Source organism: Nilaparvata lugens, chromosome 9, assembly GCF_014356525.2.
Source record: "Nilaparvata lugens isolate BPH chromosome 9, ASM1435652v1, whole genome shotgun sequence".
NCBI classification, from domain to species: domain Eukaryota; kingdom Metazoa; phylum Arthropoda; class Insecta; order Hemiptera; family Delphacidae; genus Nilaparvata; species Nilaparvata lugens.
The window spans coordinates 2,254,415-2,271,395 of NC_052512.1; the positions used below are offsets into that span (position 1 = coordinate 2,254,415).

Sequence of the window (16,981 nt, forward strand, 5' to 3'; positions counted from 1 at the left end):
CCCAAAAATACACACAACTTAGTTGAACCTAGGCTGTCAAAATAGATGGTTGAAAGTTTTATTTATAGCATAGTGGCGATGCTATTGTATTGGCTCCTGATTTTTGTACCCACCCACTTTGTGCCATTAGTACCTTTTTTACTTTCCTTGCCCTATTACCATAGGTAAGGAAAGTATTGCTTTCCAAAAAAAATTAAGGTACCCTAATTTCATGTTTTCTATACGTTTCAAGGTCCCCTGAGTCCAAAAAAATGATTTTTGGGTGTTGGTCTGTGTGTGTGTATGTGTGTGTGTGTGTGTATGTGTGTGTGTGTGTGTATGTGTGTATGTCTGTGAACACGATAACTCAATTCCTAATAAACCGATTGATTTGAAATTTTATACTTAAGGTCCTTATACCATGAGGATCCGATAATAAGAAATTCAATAAAATCCAATTCAAGATGGCGGAAAAAATGGCGGATAATTACTAAAAATCCATGTTTTTCACGTTTTTCTCGAAAATGGCTCTAACGATTTTCTTCAAATTTATATCTTGGATAGCTATTTATAAGCCCTATCAACTAGCATAAGTCTCATTTCTGGGAAAATTTCAGGAGCTCCGTAATATTCTTGAGAAAAATGGCGGAAAATGACTAAAAAACCATGTTTTTCACGTTTTTCTCGAAAACGGCTCCAACGATTTTCTTCAAATTTATACCATGGATAGCTATTTCTAAGCCCTATCAACTGGCATAAGTTTCATTTCTGGGAAAATTTCAGGAGCTCCGTAATATTCTTGAGAAAAATGGCGGATAATGACTAAAAATCCATGTTTTTCACCGTTTCCTCGAAAACTGCTCTAACGATTTACTTCAAATTCATACCATGGATAGATATTCATAAGCACTATCAACTGGCATGAGTCTCATTTCTGGGAAAATTCCATGAGCTCTGTAATATTCTTGAGAAAAATGGCGGATAATGACCAAAAACCAGGTTTTTCACGGTTTTCTCGAAAACGGCTCTAACGATTTTCTTCAAATTCAAGCCATGGGTAGCTATTCATAAGTCCTATCAAATGACATGAGTTTTTCCTTGGAAAATTGCAGGAGCTCCGTAATATTCTTGAGAAAAATGGCGGATAATTACTAAAAAACCATGTTTTTCACGATTTTTTCAAAATAACCTGACCGATTTTTTTCAAATTCATACTCTGTATAGTTATTTATCAGCTCTATTAACTGGCATGAGTCTCCTTTATGGGAAACTAATGGGGGGTCCACCCCATCCTTGAGAAATGGACTTTGTAACCTCCTTCTCGTGCATGAGGTAGGTAGGTAGAGCAGTTCATAAAAAGAACACATAGTCGAGATATTTCATCTGTAGAACAGCTGTTTTGACGACTTTAAAAAAATGACGACTAAAAAAATCATTGAATTTCACAATTTACACAAAGGAAAAAGTACTCTGAAAACAATTATATATACACATATACAAAAGTCTGATCGTAGTTTCGAATATGAGCAAGGAAAGTTGTGTGAGTGTACCACACCAGATTTTTTTTATTTGACTGGCTAATCTTCAATATATTCTTCTTGTCAAAAGGGAAAGTAACGCTCATTTGAATGGCGTAAATTGGCAATGATGACACTACCCAGCTCGCTTCGATCCACTGTGATGAAAATTTTTGTTGCTCTGAGCCAATTTATGTCTTGTCATTATGCTCTTGAAGGCTTTAATTGAATTCATACCTCAAATCTTAATTAATTTTCGATTTATTTATTATAACGTATGCAATTCATTTATTCCCACTTCCAATTTTATTAGTCGAAATACAATTTACAATGTATCAAAACAGGTGTTTTACAATAACCTATATAAAACGAAATGTAATTATAATAGAAATCGGAAAAGTTTGTTGAATATTGGATTATAAACCATTTAAATTGTGATATTATTAATATTATAATAATCAATATCAAATAGAATACTAATAGACAAATATTAGAACTGAGACTCATTTTTTATCGACCTTGAAGAAAGAGGTTTATTGTAAGATAGATGACACATCTCATTGTGACCAATGCCTACTAGTACGTTTCTACCATTTTGACCTTTTTTCCAAATGCATTTTGCAGCTGGCAACCTGGGAACAGTAAAAGCAGAGTCTGGAAGTGGTGGCGCGACCAGCAGCAACCAGCAGGCGACAACAGCCGCGACTGCCGGCAGCCAGGTGGCCACTGACAAGGAGAGCGATAGTAGCGCGACTGCAGCCGCGGCGGCTGGCAAGAACAGTGAGGATGTTGACATGTCTGCCAACGACAACATCACTCCTGTCGGTCATGAGTACATTGAGGAAATACTCAACGACGAAGGTAATTCACCAATCAATGGCCCCACAAGTGAAAATATACATAGTCCAGTCAATATAGACATAAAAATGGGGGTGTGCTTGCAATACAGGGTGATTCACGTAAGGTGTAACAATAGGTAACTTGTTAACCGTTCATTTTACAGAGAACTTTAAATGTGCAACTTTCCTTCTTTTTTGTGACATTTTACGACATGCCATTTTAAATTGAAAATTTGGCTGCCATCTTCCAAAATGGAGGACACCTTTATTTTTTTAAATGGCAACCCACATTTTTTATGATAGTTTTGGATTGTACATAGAATTCTAAGACATTTTTACTCTTGTCATTTTTTTATAAACCCAACCGTTTAGGACGTACAGCCATAATAAGTCACACATAATCACACACTTTGTCATATGGATATTGCATTACTGGCTTATTATGGCTGTACATCCTAAACGGTTAGGTTTATCAAAAAAATGACAAGAGTAAAAATGTCTTTGAATTTTACGTAGAATCCAAAAATTTCATAAAAAATGGGGGTTGCCATTCAAATGAATAAAGTAGCCCTCCATTTTGGAAGATGGCGACCAAATTTTCAATTTAAAATGGCATGTCGTAAAATGTCATAAAAAAGAAGGAAAGTTGCACATTTAAAGTTCTCTTTGAAATGAACGTTTAACAAGTTACCTATTGTTACACCTTACGTGAATCACCCTGTGTATATTGTAATTCTGATTTTTTATATATTATTTGAATACATGAGAGAAGCTCATGCGAAATTTCCTTGTGCTAGATACAGAGTAATACAGAGTAATACATGCTAGATACAGAGAGGCCCAAAAACCTCGTATTTTCGGTTCATTTTCCAGCTTTCAGCCATTTCCGCCAAATCCGTTAATCGGACAGAAACATTTGCGTTTTTTTAGATTAAACAATTCTGAATGAAATGAGATCATTAGAAACTCTATCTCCAATGAGTACTGATTATGACTTTTCAAAAATGAGTAAAATTTAAAGAGAAAATCAAATTGATGAATTTTAGTTTTTTATCAACAATGTCTTCCGATTGTTGCCATTTACATGTGTAATTCAAAATCCCTCTGGGCGTATTTTTGTGCTCTACAATCTGAGATCAGGTAGAGTGCTCTATCTCATATAGATATCCAGGTACACCAGACAACAATGCTCCTTGCATTGTGAAAAACACCTAATTTAAGCTTCAACCATCATCACCAACTAAATTGTCGTCACATGGATATTTCGCACAATGATACAAGTTCATGAGATTATTTTATATGAGAATCACCCGTTAGATGCACTTCATTTCAGTATTTCCTAGAGGAGAGACGCGCATAAGGACATCTCAAGGATAAACATTTCAAACACTCATAACTTTTGACACAATGCTCGGATTTCATCGTACTACACTTCATTCTTTTCAGCTCGTCAAGGTGGTTCAAAATCATACATCATAAGAAAAATTCGGTCGAAAAATGGAAAATTTAGTGAAGAATGACATAATTATTTAAATTTTTTTTTTGGAATTTAGCTCAGCTGATATTCATCCTAAAATGGAAGATAGAAAGAATATTATGGAATTCTGTGTGATTCATCGTATATCGCATATTTCCTGGACCATCTATTGACAATCAACAACTATGAACGCATTAAATTCATCTTTGAAACACTGATTCAACCTATCTATTTTTTAATTCAACACTACTGATAGATAATACTACCAATTGATTGAGAAGAATATGTTTTCGGAATAATAAATTCTTCATGACTAAGCACATAGGAAGTCCGTATTGAGATGTAAATGAAAATATTGATTGTCAGATAAATTTCATTACTCACCAAATAAAGTCAAGTATGACATGAGATACATTGACTTTTTGGTGGTACGAAGATCGCCGGGCCAGCTAGTATATTATATTATAAATGATACCCAATATTGATATTAACATCCATACTTGGATACTGTCAGACAAATTGTAACATTACAATGTTTATATGTTGACAACTTGTATGAATGCAGGAAAGCCGATCAGCTTCAACTGTAAGCTGTGCGAATGCAAGTTCAACGACCCGAATGCAAAGCTGATGCACATGAAGGGGCGCCGCCACCGGCTGCAGTTCAAGAAAAAGGTGAACCCAGACCTGGTGGTCGACGTGAAGACGTCGATGCGTCAGCGTCGCATCCACGAGGAGAAGCAGCGCAAGCAGGCCATGCGTGACGACTTCTACCGCCGCCGCGAAGAGGAACGGTCTGTAGCTCACGTCAGCTGTTAACAGTTTGCATTTGGCATGATGGCACATTTTTCCGGATTCAATTTATTGTATATAATTTAATGGGAGGTAAAAACCAGAACTTTATTAACATACGGGGGTGAATCAAATTAAAACCTTAAACGTGCTATAAATTATTCATTTTGACAACTTGGTGAATCCTACATTTATCATTTTTCGACCTAGTCTCCTTGACGTGTTATGCAAGTGTTCCACCTCTTTGGAAGCGCATGAATACTACGTTTGAAGAATTATTTTGGTTGTGCCTGTAGCCACTCGTGAACCGTGGTTTTCACTTCTTCATCACTTTGGAAATGCTTGTCTCCCATTGCATCTTTAAGCTTTCCAAACACATGAAAGTCACTAGTGGCGAGGTCTGGAGAATAAGGTGGGTGAATGAGGCATTCAAATTTGATATCCTTGATAGTTTGAACTGTGAGACAGGCCGTATGTGGTCAGGCTGTAATAACACACCTGAAGTGAGAAGTCCTCACCGTTTACTCCTGATTTCTGGTCGAATTTGATTTTTAAGAGATTTGAATGAGAAGTACTGTTTACTGTCATTCCCTTGTCAATGTAATGCCCCGAAATTACTCCGTTCACATCACAGAAGAGAGTCAGCAAGAGTTTTCCTGCTGATCGCTGAGTTCGGATTTTTTTTGTTGTATTGTTTTGAGCTATGGCGCCATTCCTCAATTGCTCTTTTTGTTTCTGGTTGATGGTAATGTTTGTTTCTGGACAAACATGAATCACTATACTGTACTGTCATCCTACAATAAATTTCCATTGGTTTGACACCTTCACTGTTCAAGAAACGAATGACTGATGTCTGTTCTAACGCGGTGCATATTGATAATGGGGCGGCCATATTGTTACTGTAGTCACTACTAGTTGTGTGTAGCAAGGTCACTGATGCACCTGGTAGTCATTGTGTGAGCTTCAACGAACATTCCTGCCAACTGCCGGATCAATCCTACAACTTCTCGGAACTTGACAGCACTTTTAAGGTTTCCATTTGATTCACCCTCGTAATTCAAATAATACAGAAAGGAGAAAATGAAAACTCTTTCATAAAAGACACATCAATTAAAATATAAATTCAAAATAACATCTGTTCTCTTTTGACAAATTAAAAAACGTTATTTAGGCTTAGCCGATGCCGTCAGCCGGGTTGATAGTTTTCACAATCCTAATGGTAATAATAAAGTAACCACTGCATCATATTTCCTTCTAAGAGAAGCTTATAATAGCTCTACTGAAAAAAAATCATTATTCTTTTGATGACATAGAATGATTGAGGAAGAGCGCATTTACTGGGAAGAGAGACGACGCTATGAGGAGGAGATGGAGTACTATGAATGGTACAACAGCCGCCGCCATCTTGGAGGCGGAGGACCGAGGGGACCGCCCCCTCCTCCACCCCCGATGCCGCCTCCACCGCCTCCCTATGGACATCCTCCTGGCGTTCCGCCCCAGGGACCTAAGGTAAAATGTTATTCTTTCATATATTTTTCTCACTATTCTGCTAGTCCAAAGCGTGTAACAAAAAAATACCATGTCAAGTGGTATACTAGATTAAGAGATGTCTAAAACAAATATCCGGCTGACATAGACACGGGATTTCAAAAAACCCACAGAAAAAACTGCATAGGCGTAAATCAGGAGAATCGGAGGTCATTGCCTGTAATAAAGATAAGGCATTATGGGAAGTGCTCTTTCAAAACAGACTTTTTGTATATTATATCCATTTTTTATATTTGAAATGGAGGTCTTTGTGGAGAATCCTCCCACAGAACGATCGAAAATCGCAGACGCATATTTGTGTGGTAAACGCCTTGGAGATTGCAAAATTGAAGCTCTCACCGTTTCATTGTTTTCACGTGATCTAATTGGCCATGGAAATTTAGATCTTCGTTTTGTTTTACTACCTGTTTTTCTAAACGTAGTAACCCACTAAACAATGGATTTGCGGTCTGGAACATAGGCCAACGGTGCTAAATTAATCCAATTCTGAAAAGCGCGCTGTTCTTCAACTACTTTAGTATACTTTACATGCTTCTTCGTTATATGAAACTGTATCAAGGTAGCAACGCTCCCGCAGTATATGACACGTCAATGTGTAAAATAATATATTACTAATATCCTTCATCTACCAACACAACAGACAAGAGAACACAACAGATTTCACATAACATACATTAAGCAAAAATCAACTAACATAGAAGTCTGCTAATCTGTTTGGGAACAATACAATAAGGAATTCCCTGAGTGTTTTTTCAACTCCTTCAATCCCACAATTTCTCTTATGTGAGATGGAAGTGAATTGAATAGTATCATTCCCATATAAAACGGGCCACTCTCAAGCAGACTAAGTCTATGCGATGGGAAAAGAAAACCTCTAAATCCATTGTATTATGGGGATGACTCACCTGGTTCTCATATATCCGTCTATTTTTGAAACGATTGCTTAATGGAATATATAAATAGCAGGAGCCGTCAGCAATCTCCTTTCTTCAAAATAAGGTCTCTAAGAACACCTTGTATTGATCTTATAAATTATTCCTCACAGCTTTCGTCTGCATTATGAATATTCCATTATTCAAATTCAAATTCAACTTTATTAAGCCAAAACATTTTACAACTGGCCATGTCAACAGGTATTGAAAAATACATGAAATAAATAAATAGAATAAAAGAAGCTTACAAAAATATTGCATGTCACATAAATTATAACATTCTTCTACACTTTACATACAAAAAATAACTGTAATTTTACAGTTGAACAAATTATAACACCCTATCATTTAAAAACTCTTCAACACTATAATATGCCTTGTCAACCAGAAATGCATACAAATCTCTCTTAAAATTAGGCCTACTTGACTTTGACAAATTTTTAGGCAACTTGCTGAAAAGTTGCAAGCCATAAACAATCGGACTCTTATCAGAAAATTTTAACCTGTGATGTTCAATGAACGGATTTCTACTACCACGTGTAAAATATTCATGAACATCTGAATTCTTTCTTAAGGTACCAATTCTATCTGCAGTGTAAAGTAAGACGCGATAGATATATATGGATGGTAGAGTGAGCAGCCTAAGATCTCTAAAAGTGCTTCTGCATGGATAATTATTTTCTAAATTTGCTAAAAATCTTACTGCACGCTTTTGCAGAACAAATAATCTCTGAATGTTTTTTATACTTGTTGCACCCCAAAGCTCAACACAATACACCAGATGAGTATTAATAAGCGAGAAGTAAACACTTTTAGCTATACTACTGTTTACAAGTCTTGCAATATATCTTAATACAAAAATGCCTTTGCTCATTTTATTAGCCACCTTATCAACATGCTCGTTCCAAGATAATTTGTCATCCACTGTCAAACCAAGCAAATTGACCACACTTGCGCTCTCAATCATGCTATCGCTATCATTTATTGTGATTGCTGGTTCAAAAGGATATTTCTTTTTTAAGTTGAATTGAATAGCCTGGCTCTTATCAGAATTAACAGATAGTGAGCAGTTATTGAAATACTGTACAACCTCATTAGTGGATATGTTAGCAACTAACTCCAGCTGTTGAATACTGTTGTTGTAGAATAACAAGGTTGTGTCGTCTGCATACAATGTTATATCAAAATTTTTTGCAACTGAAAGCTGCAAATCGTTAATATATAAAACGAAGAGAAGAGGACCCAGAATGGAACCCTGAGGTACACCCCTAGTCACGTTTAATCTCCTTGAATTCCCAAGTCGGCCATCAGTGCAAACACTCACATACTGCAATCTTTTTGTCATGTAAGAATCAATTAATTTCCCCATGAGACCTCTGATTCCAAGCAGATGCAGTTTTTCCAAGAGAATCTTTTTATCTACACTATCAAAAGCTTTAGAAAGGTCTAACAGCACCCCCATAGTGAAATTTCCTTTGTCAACCTCCTGAATAACTCTTTCAATAAAAGTTACTGCGGCTGTGATTGTTGACTTATTTTTTATGAACCCATTTTGACATTCACTCAATAATTTGAATTTCTGCAGATAGTTTATGATCCTGTTATATATAATCTTTTCAAAAATCTTTGATAAGACTGGCAAAACAGATATAGGCCTGTAATTAATCATATTTTCTTGATCACCTTTCTTAAATATAGGTATTACCTTGGCGATTTTCAAAGAATCAGGGAAGACTCCTGCTTGAAAAGCGCTATTCACAATGAAAACGAGAGGCTCAGCGATTACATCACAACATTTCTTAAGGACTTTAACAGAAATGCTGTCATACCCAACACTATTTTTTTGCTTCAAGCTTTTTATCACTTGCATAACTTCTGTTACATTTGTTGGACTTAGAAAGAAGCTTGCTGATCTATTTTTCACAGTTGGTGGTTGTGTATTATGTTGTGTAGGCCTACCTCTAGACTTTGGAACGGGAGCAATGGAAATGAAATATCTATTGAGAACATCTGCAATATCCTTCGGCTCAGACACTTTCCTATTATTCACTTCCAGAACTATGTCCTTCAACAATGTATTTTTTCCTCCTCTAAATTTATTTATTATGTTCCAACTAGTTTTACACTTATTATTTGAACTTGAAATAATATTAGCATAGTGCTGTTTCTTCGCCTCAATGACCTTATTGACATATTGCCGCTTAACACGCCTCAATAAATCCTCATCTACAACCAACCCCTCCTTGATCCTGAATCTTGACAAGTCTATAAGCGCCCTTAGCTGCTGAATCTCAGGATTTATCGACTCAAGTCTCATCCTAAACATCCTATTTTCATTTCTCTTACTGCGTTTTCTCTTTTTTTTATTGGTGGACACTGAACACCAATATGATGCAATAGGCAGCTGTGAAAGGAATCAAATTGTTGGTTCACATCAGACTTTTCATATAGAGAGGACCACGTTTCTCTACTAAGAGCTGCTTTCAAATTGTTCAAATTTGAATTGGAGAAATTATAAGGAAATGCTGGACCATCCTGATCATCCTTCTCATCAGCTCTCCCAGAATCAAGATCAACAGTGGTTGAGAACACTTGAGCTGAATGATCTGACAAAAAAGTATGCAGAACCGCTGACTTACAATTATCCTCAAAAATGTTGGTCATTACATTATCTATCGCTGTTCTGGAGTCAGGTCTAATTCTTGTTGGCTCTGATATTGTATAACGTAAACCAAACTGATTCAAGACGATAACCAAATTTCTGTAAACTGGGGTATTCTTCAAGACATCAATATTATAATCGCCAGCTAAAATAATGTTATTTTTCAACCTCTCTGTTATCCGTTCAATTAAGCATGAGAATCTGTCGAAAAACAAGTCAATATCTCCATTAGGTGGTCGATATACCCCACAGATTACAAAGTCTACATCTTTCCCAAATTCTAACCTAATACCGCATATCTCAATGTCGCCCATTGAACTTATGTTACTATTATCCAGAATTCTCAAACTGCTACCCAAAAAATCCAACAAAACATCACTGACAAATATAGCAACCCCCCCTTTTCTCATACCGGACCTACAATAGCTACATGACAGAGACATATTATTCAATTTTATACAATTTATTTCGTCCTCCTTTAGACCATGCTCTGTAATAATTAAGACGTCAGGCCTTTCATCTTCAATTAAAATCTCCAGCAGATTTATCTTGTGAAATAGACCATCTATGTTCTGATGAATTACTTTAAAATTATTAGCCACCTGCTTATGTCTATTTGTCTTGAATTCACAGTTATCTATAATGTTATTTACATGATTGATAGAGTAAGAAGAAGAAGTAGTAGTAGCCATCACATTAGCCTTGTCATAAACTATTCGTTTAAATCCGGGCTACATGAAGATGATGCATCATTATGTTCAAATACCACATTTTTACCATTATCATGTATTTGAATAACAGATAAATCATCTGATACTTCGATGCTTGAATCATTCATCATCATCGGAATAACTGAAAACATTGTCCTATTGGGAGATGTATTACAAGGTACAGGAGACTGCGATGAAAAGGGTGCAAGAGAAGAGGATTCATAGAGGGAGGCTACTCCCATAAGAGACATCTCTGCAGGAACAGGAGTCAGACAACAGAGATTCGGAGAACTGGATGGATTGATTGTGATGGGGCGAGACCGTATGTCGGGAGATTCAGGCAATCGGTTGATTATTTTATTTATAGCAGCCTCACCTCCAGTTGTCACCGTTCGATCAGCACCGCCCATCACAGTCTGCTCTACGAATCTTTCCAAGTGTTTTGAGAGTAATTGTTTACCGTGCCTATTTAGATGAAGACCGTGTTTTGTGAGGCTGGATCTCTGAAGGAAGTCATTGATGTTCAGGAAGGAAAGCTGCAGCATACCAACATAGCCGTGCACCACTCTTGATATGTAGGAGTTTGAGTAGATTATGTTTTCGTTTAGGCTGGTGTCATCATAGCGGCAAGGGACGCTGCAAATCAAAATATTGGACTCCAACTTAAGATCTAGAAGACTACTTATTCCTTGGCAAATTGTAAGTTGATGGGGTTCATCTTTATGAAAATCATTTGTTCCTGCCAGTATTACGATGACATCATCCTTGGTGAAATCCTTGACAAACTGTAGCCCATCCAGAATGACGTGTTTTAATTTAGCTCCTGGCTTGGTATAAACGAAAATATCAAAGTCCTCATGCAGTTGATCTAGGTATTTACTCAATTGTTTACCCTGACTATCAGCTAATATTGTCATCCTCTTTTTCTTTTTATTGTAGGTTGAACCCTTACTATATTTCAAGTAATGAGTCTTTTGAACCCTGTTTTCTGCAGCAGGTCTATGAACTTTAGCTTTCACCTGTTGTTTATGAGAAATAGGCCTATTCTTTGTCGCAGATAACGAAAACTCAGAGAACGAATCAAATCTGTTTTGTACCATTATAGCAGCTCCTGTTTCATTAAGATTGGTTCCAGCCTTTATCGAATGTCTTGGCTTAATAAAATCATCATACTGAGAGCCTACTTTTTCGATGACAATACTTTCATTCGTAGGTACATTATCGTTTTCAGTTTGAATTATTCTAATTATTTCATTTTTATTCATCAATTCTTCTTTCATTTGATCAATATCTTGCAACAGTGAGTTAATCTTATCAAAGCTCGTTCTCAATTCACTACTCAAGTCTTCTATTTCTCTATGGAGAAGGTTATTATTTTCATTTAGAAGTTTAATTGTATTCTCTCGGAGAATAATAATATCCAGCCCATCACAGTCAGCCTCGATACTTTTACCCAAAAAATTACTCCATATCTTATGACTGACAGAAAATAAGCGTGATATACAAAAAAAAAGAACAGTTTTTTCACCAACTACTCTGTCCATTACTCTCAATACAAACAAGGCTCTATTCAACTTGTGACATGAGAAATATGTAGCTTCCTTTTCGAATCACTCTCCACCATCAGACCCAAGAATGTCGTGGAATCAGAAGTTTCAACTATACTGTAAATATTCAAGTTTATTCCAAAACTTTTATAATCTCTTCTGAAAGGAATTGCTTTAGTTTTCTTGTAGTTTAAACTTGGAATTACTCCGAATAAACCACGAATCTAAGGCTAGGCGCACACCTGTTAGTCAAGGCAAGACATGATCAGACACGTTCAGTCACAATACTTCACATAGTTGCCTATGAAGACATGTCTTATTGCAATGACTAATCAGTCTGAGCTGCGTCATAAGCAACTATGTGAAGAATTGTGACTGAACGTGTCTTGTCTTGTCTTGACTAACTGGTGTGTGCCTAGCCTAATTCAGCAAGATACATCTCTACATCTTATCCCAGTCGTGTGTTGATGGGAGGACATTATTTTATATTATTCTTAGAGAATCGACAATTATTTGTTGAAACACCGCCGATTTATGAAGTTACATCACAATATTATATTGTATGATATACAGGGTCTGTATAATAAGTAACCGGACTGACCTCAGGAAATTTTTTATGGGCAAAATATGTACAATTTTTCATCAGATATCTTCAAAGTAGTCCCAATTGGAGTCGATAACACGCTGATACCGGATTTTCAAATCCCTGAACGCTCCCTGGAAGTCGGCAACCTCTATGCTGTCTAGAGCCCTCGTCGTAGCATGTTGAACGTTTTCCAGAGTCCCGAACCGCGTCCCGTTAAGTTACCTTGGGGAACAAAAAGAAGTCCGGTGGTCCCATATCCGGGCTGTAAAGAGGATGTCGCAACGTTACCCTCGACTGTTTGGCCAACTGCTCGGTGACGAGCAGGCAGGTGTGCTACGGAGCATTGTCGTGATGGAGGATCCACGAATCGGCAATCTTCGGACGGACTCGATGAACCCGGGCGGTTAGTCGACGGAGCACCTCTCTGTAGTACTGGCCGTTCACAAAGAGTTTGTGCCACCCAAACTGTAAACGACCAGTACGACAGAGAGGTGCTCCGTCCGGGTTCATCAAGTCCGTCCGGGGATTGCCGATTCGTGGATCCTCCATCACGACAATGCTCCGTCGCACACCTGCCTGCTCGTCACCGAGCAGTTGGCCAAACAGTCGAGGGTAACGTTGCCACATCCTCTTTACAGCCCGGATATGGGACCACCGGACTTCTTTTTGTTCCCCAAGATCAAGAGACAACTTAACGGGACGCGGTTCGGGACTCTGGAAAACGTTCAACGTGCTACGACGAGGGCTCTAGACAGAATAGAGGTTGCCGACTTCCAGGGAGCGTTCAGGGATTTGAAAATCCGGTATCAGCGTGTTATCGACTCCAATTGGGACTACTTTGAAGATATCTGATAAAAAATTGTACATATTTTGCCCATAAAAAATTTCCTGAGGTCAGTCCGGTTACTTATTATACAGACCCTGTATAATTGCATTCAATCTTTATTGTCATTGATTAATTTTTCATACTTTGTGAAATTCTTTGAATAATTAGCAATTCCGTCATTAAATGTAAATAGTGTATTAGCCAATAAATATTGTAACATACATAAATAGAGAACTCTAATCTAATCAAACATTCACTGTTATTACTTGTGATTAGATCTGTAGTGTCGTCTGCAAAAAGAGAGAGTTTGAAATTGACGTGCCACTGAACAGCCACTCGTAAACTAGGCCTCAACGGCCAATGCACGCCCCTCGCTCTTCCATCGCATAGAGGTCCACGTTATAATGGCAGTGTTTGTTTAGCAATCGTATTGCTATCCTTGTCCGTCATTCAACAAAGCGGATTGCACTATCTCTTTCTCGATTTTCTCTGTTGCCAGATCGTCTTTTAACAATGTAGAATTAATAATCAATCAACAAAATATTTCATCTTAGTTATGACATCTAAGTCATTATGAAACTATTAAAAAATATAATTGATTATTTTAAGCCAAAGTGAACCATTTACATCAATAAACCTGTATCAGCTACCGTATATAGAAGGCATTAAGAAGACAGAGGATCGGCAACGTTTTTCTACTATCTTTCTCCACTGCCATTATAACGTGGACCTCACTATAGCACTCCGCTATGTCATCAACTAACTGAGAAGTGCGCATTTCAAAAAAAGGAAGCTTTGATGCCGCACCCTGTATAAGAGTATTGACGTTGTTTGCATGATGTTGGTGATGTTTGCAGGGATTGTTTGGAGCAGTGGGGCCAATGGGAATGGGAATGGTAGGAAACATTCGCCGCCTGGAGACGCAGAGCAATGACGACCGGCATGTGATTGCGCGTCACGCACAAATCTATCCGAAGGAGGCCGAACTGCAGGCCGTGCAGAAGATTGTGTCGCACGTGGAGAAGGCGCTCAAACTGGTCTCCGATCAGCTCACCGATGTCGGCAAGTCCACGGCAACGGCCAAGGGTGCTCCGCCCCCCGTCCCTGGCGCACGCGCCAAGAAGGACAACATGTCAGTCACTTCACTCAACTTATTAATTATAATATTTCTAGGTATCACTAGCAAAAAGATAACTCTTTGCCCGCTGGTGAGAGGTGCTTAAACAATCCTTAAAATAACTAGAAATTGAAACGAAAAGGCTTTATAACAAAAGTAGAGACACAAAATAATATAATTTGAAAATGTGGTCCAAAGTAGAATAATTCACACCTATATTGATTATTTATAATAGGTCAGAGAATTCAGAGAACTACCAAACTGAAAACTGAAACAAATCACAGTTCATAGTAGGTTCACCTTTAATCCACTCCGATATGCTCTTCTTTGATATTTTATCATCTAAGTCGAAAGGTATTGCATTTATTAATTTGCTGCTTGAGTAAATCAATTGTCTTCCAATGAAAGTTAACTTTGTAAGATAAATTTGGACTTTTTCCATTGTTTTAATAATATTTTTTGGACAATAAAAAGGTTGTCCAGGTGTATATCAAATGCTGCACCCCTTATGACCACCCCATATCAATCAACTTCAAATTATCAACACAGCATAATATTCTTTGAACCATTATAGAGATCAGATTACACTCACTCGATCACGAATCAGACTGGTGGAAGGGTCTCAGTTTGTCGAAATCACTGTTCTATAATATATTCACATACCATTTGGCGTGAATAAAAATCTCAGTTTTTGCACTACTGACAGTTTATAAGGGTGAAATTTTTAATCCTGATGCCTGAGTGATCGGTCTGAAAGTCATAGGGAATATTGGAAAACTATTTCATTAGATAAGCTGTCAGAATATAAACGGAATTTCAACCGAGTTCTCCATCCCAGGGGCCTTAACATGATTATATTTTCAAAACTTGAGTTAAGACATTTTCTGGACTTGAAATTGTTCATTTCTTTCAGAGGTGTCACACTTCGGGAAGCTTTAGAGATACTTGAAGGGGATGACATCGACGGCGATCCATCACAAGTCTTCATTGAACCACCGGATGCCAACATACAATCTGATGCTGACTCTGGAGAAGAAGACGGTGGAGGGTACGTCAATAACCTTTCCGGGAAGCAACTTTTGTCGAACGCAGAGATTGTTTTCAACTCTCAACCAGATAAGTCTACTCAAGAAATTCCACCGATTCCTTCAACATCAACAGGTAAATCGAAAGAAAAACGTAAATCTGATAATACAAGACAAGTGACAAATAAAAAACGAAAAACTCAATCTAGGCCAAACAAAAAGAGTAGAATAGAGCCAGTATCTATGTGGGAAGAAAAAGATGAGATGACATTCAATGGAATATTTCCAAATCCAGACTACACTGATTTGAGAGACAAGAATTGCATGCACTTTTTTGAAAAATTTATAGATGATGAGATTATTGATCTTTTAGTATTGGAGTCCAACAAGTATGCACTTCATTGTAATCGTGCTGATCCCAGAATCAGTAGAGAAGAGATGAGAGTTTTTTTAGGTATTCTCTTATTATCATCCTACGTCAGAGTGAGTGATAAAAGGATGTACTGGGAAGACCAGTCGGACACCCACAATATTATTGTTTCAAACTCAATGCGCCGTAATAGATTTTTGGAAATATCAAGAAATTTGCATTGTGCTGATAACACAAATTATGATCGCAATGACAAAATGTTCAAGCTTCGTCCATTGATTGAAAAGCTCAGAATAAGATTCAAGGAAGCCTTCCGGCCAGAGCCCACTCTTTCTTATGATGAAGCAATGATTGAATACTTCGGCCCTCATCCTTGTAAACAGTTTATAAGAGGGAAACCCATTCGTTTTGGTTATAAAGTATGGTGTCTGAATACACCAAGTGGGTATTTGGTCGATTTTGAAATTTACCAGGGGAAGAGTCCCAATGGGAATGAAGAGTACATGGCCAAATTTGGAAAATGTGCTTCTCCACTAGTCAGTATGTTAGATGAGCTCCCAGATGAAAAAAGAAACCTCCCATATAAAATTATTTTGACAATCTTTTCACTGGGATACCATTACTGGTTCATCTGCAGTCTTGTGGCTATGGTGCTACTGGCACAATGCGAGAAAACCGTATCCCAAAAGATTGTCCATTGGAAGCAAAAGCCTTACTGGTAAAAGAAAAACGTGGGACTTACAAGTTTGTCAAAGATACAAACTTGAATATTCTTGTATGTAAGTGGGTAGACAACTCTGTTGTGACTGTTTCCTCAACTTGCCATGGAATAACACCCTTGGACAAGATCCAGAGGTACTGCACACAGGAGAAAAAGAGAATCCCTGTAAACCGTCCTTGCCTCATAAAGGAATATAATGAGAATATGGGGGGAGCAGACAGGATGGATCAAAATGTCTCCCACTGTCGTATAAACGTAAGAGGGAAAAAGTGGTATTGGAGCATTCTGACCTGGTTGATTGATGTTGCAACTCACAATGCTTGGCTTTTGATG

General features: G+C 37.5%; 1 protein-coding gene across 1 annotated transcript in view; it reads left to right on the top strand.

Moving 5' to 3' along the window:
• Nucleotides 1-16,981, top strand: part of LOC111059859 (zinc finger RNA-binding protein) — a 90,645-nt gene that overhangs the window by 38,154 nt on the left and 35,510 nt on the right. The window contains exons 10-14 of the mRNA XM_039435754.1: nt 2,121-2,357; nt 4,378-4,606; nt 5,918-6,113; nt 14,273-14,619; nt 15,446-15,693. Coding sequence (XP_039291688.1) covers nt 2,121-2,357; nt 4,378-4,606; nt 5,918-6,113; nt 14,273-14,619; nt 15,446-15,693 — 1,257 coding nt within the window. The remainder of the gene's footprint in view (nt 1-2,120; nt 2,358-4,377; nt 4,607-5,917; nt 6,114-14,272; nt 14,620-15,445; nt 15,694-16,981) is intronic.